The 2,500-nt window shown below is 47.8% G+C and overlaps 2 protein-coding genes across 2 annotated transcripts in view; one reads left to right on the plus strand and one right to left on the minus strand.

Moving 5' to 3' along the window:
* LOC123507489 (protein krueppel-like) overlaps positions 1–279 on the minus strand; it is a 23,788-nt gene extending 23,509 nt beyond the window's left edge. The window contains exon 1 of the mRNA XM_045260398.1: positions 141–279. Coding sequence (XP_045116333.1) covers positions 141–165 — 25 coding nt within the window. The 5' untranslated portion in view covers positions 166–279. The remainder of the gene's footprint in view (positions 1–140) is intronic.
* Positions 280–1,767: 1,488 nt separating this feature from the next.
* Positions 1,768–2,500, plus strand: part of LOC123507392 (translation initiation factor IF-2-like) — a 17,740-nt gene continuing 17,007 nt past the window's right edge. Inside the window, exons 1-2 of the mRNA XM_045260202.1 lie at positions 1,768–1,793; positions 2,304–2,376. Of these exons, the coding sequence (XP_045116137.1) occupies positions 1,768–1,793; positions 2,304–2,376 (99 nt within the window). The remainder of the gene's footprint in view (positions 1,794–2,303; positions 2,377–2,500) is intronic.

Raw genomic sequence — 2,500 nt, forward strand, 5'->3', positions numbered from 1 at the left:
GGAGGAGGAGGAGGAGGAGGAGGAGGCAGTGAAGGGTCAAAGAGTACAATGATGGCCGCTGGTCTGGTGTGCGTGTGCGTGTGCGTGTGTGTGTGTGTGTGTGTGCATGTGTGTCGGTTAACAAGTACGCCCTTTCCTACCTTGTGTGAGTAGCTTGAGTTTCATGCCGCGTGGGTGGGGGCGGCTCTGACAGGCGTGGAGGTCAGAGGGACATGGCGGCGGCGGTGCAGGTGGCGGCGGCGGCGGCGGCGGCGGCTACCTGCAGCTCACCGCCTCTCTAAGTATACTCCTCCAGGTTCAGCTCGCGCCCGCCCCGCACACCCTGCGACCTCACACGCCCTGCGCCGCCACGCCTCCGCCACGCCCGCCCAATCGCCGCCATTCCCGCCAAGCTGCCACTCGTACCGCGCATGACACTCTCTCTCCCACGCGAGTTGACAGACACGCCAAGACACTCAAATGCACCGCTTACTTCCACTCTCCTTCCTCATACACACCTGCCTCCTCCTCCTCCTCCTCCTCCTCCTTGCTGCAAGCTGCGTTCTCCACCCACACACAAGCTCTCTCTCTCTCTCTCTCTCTCTCTCTCTCTCTCTCTGTAACTCATTTCTCCTCTCTACTCTTCCTCTCGCTTTCTCTCCCTCTTACTTTTCTTTCACTATCTATAATCTTCCTCCCATCACCCTTCTCTCTCTCTCTCTCTCTCTCTCTCTCTCTCTCTCTCTCTCTCTCGCCTCAGGATACAGCACGATTGTTCAGATCTATGCATTTTTTTTTTTTTTATATGTAAGATTCCTTCCCCTCCCCCTCCTCTTCCTCATTCCTCCTCCTCCTCCTCTTCTTCGACTTTGCTTTCTCACTTCTCCTATATTTAATGCTTTCCTCTTCACGATGCAAACTGAAACACTATACTACTACTACTACTACTACAATCACTACTACTAATAATGATATTACTACTAATACTACTATTACTACTACTACTACTACTACTACTACTAATAATAATAATAATACTATAATTACTACTAATACTATTGCTGCTGCTACACAATTACTACTGCTGCTGCTAATAATATTACTGCAATAATACCACAACACCTGTTGCTGCTGCTGCTGCTGACAACAATCTGCTGCACCACTGATAACAATAATATGCTGCTGCTGCTGCCACTGCTGCAACACCACCACTGCTGCTGCTGCTGCACTGCTGCTGCTGCTGCTGTTGCTGCACTGCTGCAATTGCTGCTGCACCACTCACTGCTGCTGCTGCTCACCAATATCACTGCTGCTCATTACTTACCACCACCACCTACCACCACCACCACCAACTAATAATAATAATACTACCACTGCACAACAATTACTACTGCTAATAATACTACCACTACCACTGCTGCTGCTGCTGTTGCTGCTGCTGCTGCTGCTGCTGCTACTGCTACTGCTGCCACCACTGCACCACCACCACTGCTACTGCTGCTGCACACTACTGCTGCTACTGCTGCTGCTGCTACTGCCACTACTACTACTACTATCTTACTACTACTACTACTACTACTACTACTACTACTACTACTACTTTGACTCTCTAATTGTGCTTATCTCTCAAAAGTAAATACATTCAAAAGGATTATTCAAAATTACTACTACTACTACTACTACTACTGCTATTACCACCAATGACACTGTACTTCCTCCTCTTCCTCCTCCAGGCATCATTACCTTAGCATGTGCAAGACCAACAGAATCGCGTGAGCTGGCGGGCACATGGAGATCTCAGTGACAGTGTTATGGTGAGTGATGCGCTGCGGTGACGAATGAAGTCCTTGTCACCATCATTTCTTTATCTCCCTCACTATCACATAAAGTCACTGTAGGATTGTTTACTCTAACTATTTCCACTGTACATGCATTTACTATCAGCGTGGTTATTTCATTATGATGTATTTAATTTCACTGTTTTTCATGTCTTTGCATCACCATCACCATTATTGCTGTGGTGAATGCGGATGGGTGGTCACTGCATCACATCACAGAGCTTATGGCAGTAATTCTCTCATCTCCTTCATTAATAGCAAGGTCACACACTCCTTCAGAATATCCTTCACTCATTTGGGTTCCTTCACTACATCCTTTCCTTCAATGCCAGAAATTCCTTAGGTTTTCATCTACAGGAGCACAATTTCCCTCAGATAAAGTAGCATCTTCATTTAAGTCTCCCTTCTTCAGGATACCTTCTTCAGTAGCGCTATTTCCTGCCTCCCGTAATGCAGTAAGGGTTAGTAAGCACTCCAATATGGCAGGACGTCTGGAGCAGTGTGTCTTCAGTACCTCAGGATAACCACTTCTTCAGTAGTGTTCCTTGCCCCTTCACAAGTGAGGTCACAAGCACTCCAGGATAGGTAGCACGTCCGCGGCAGTGTCTTCAGTTCCACAGTGACTCATTATTTCTTCAGGATAACTATCAAGCAGTGTTCCTTTTCCTTTCATAAGCCGCGTC

Source organism: Portunus trituberculatus, chromosome 22 (assembly GCF_017591435.1).
Source record: "Portunus trituberculatus isolate SZX2019 chromosome 22, ASM1759143v1, whole genome shotgun sequence".
Classification (NCBI taxonomy): domain Eukaryota; kingdom Metazoa; phylum Arthropoda; class Malacostraca; order Decapoda; family Portunidae; genus Portunus; species Portunus trituberculatus.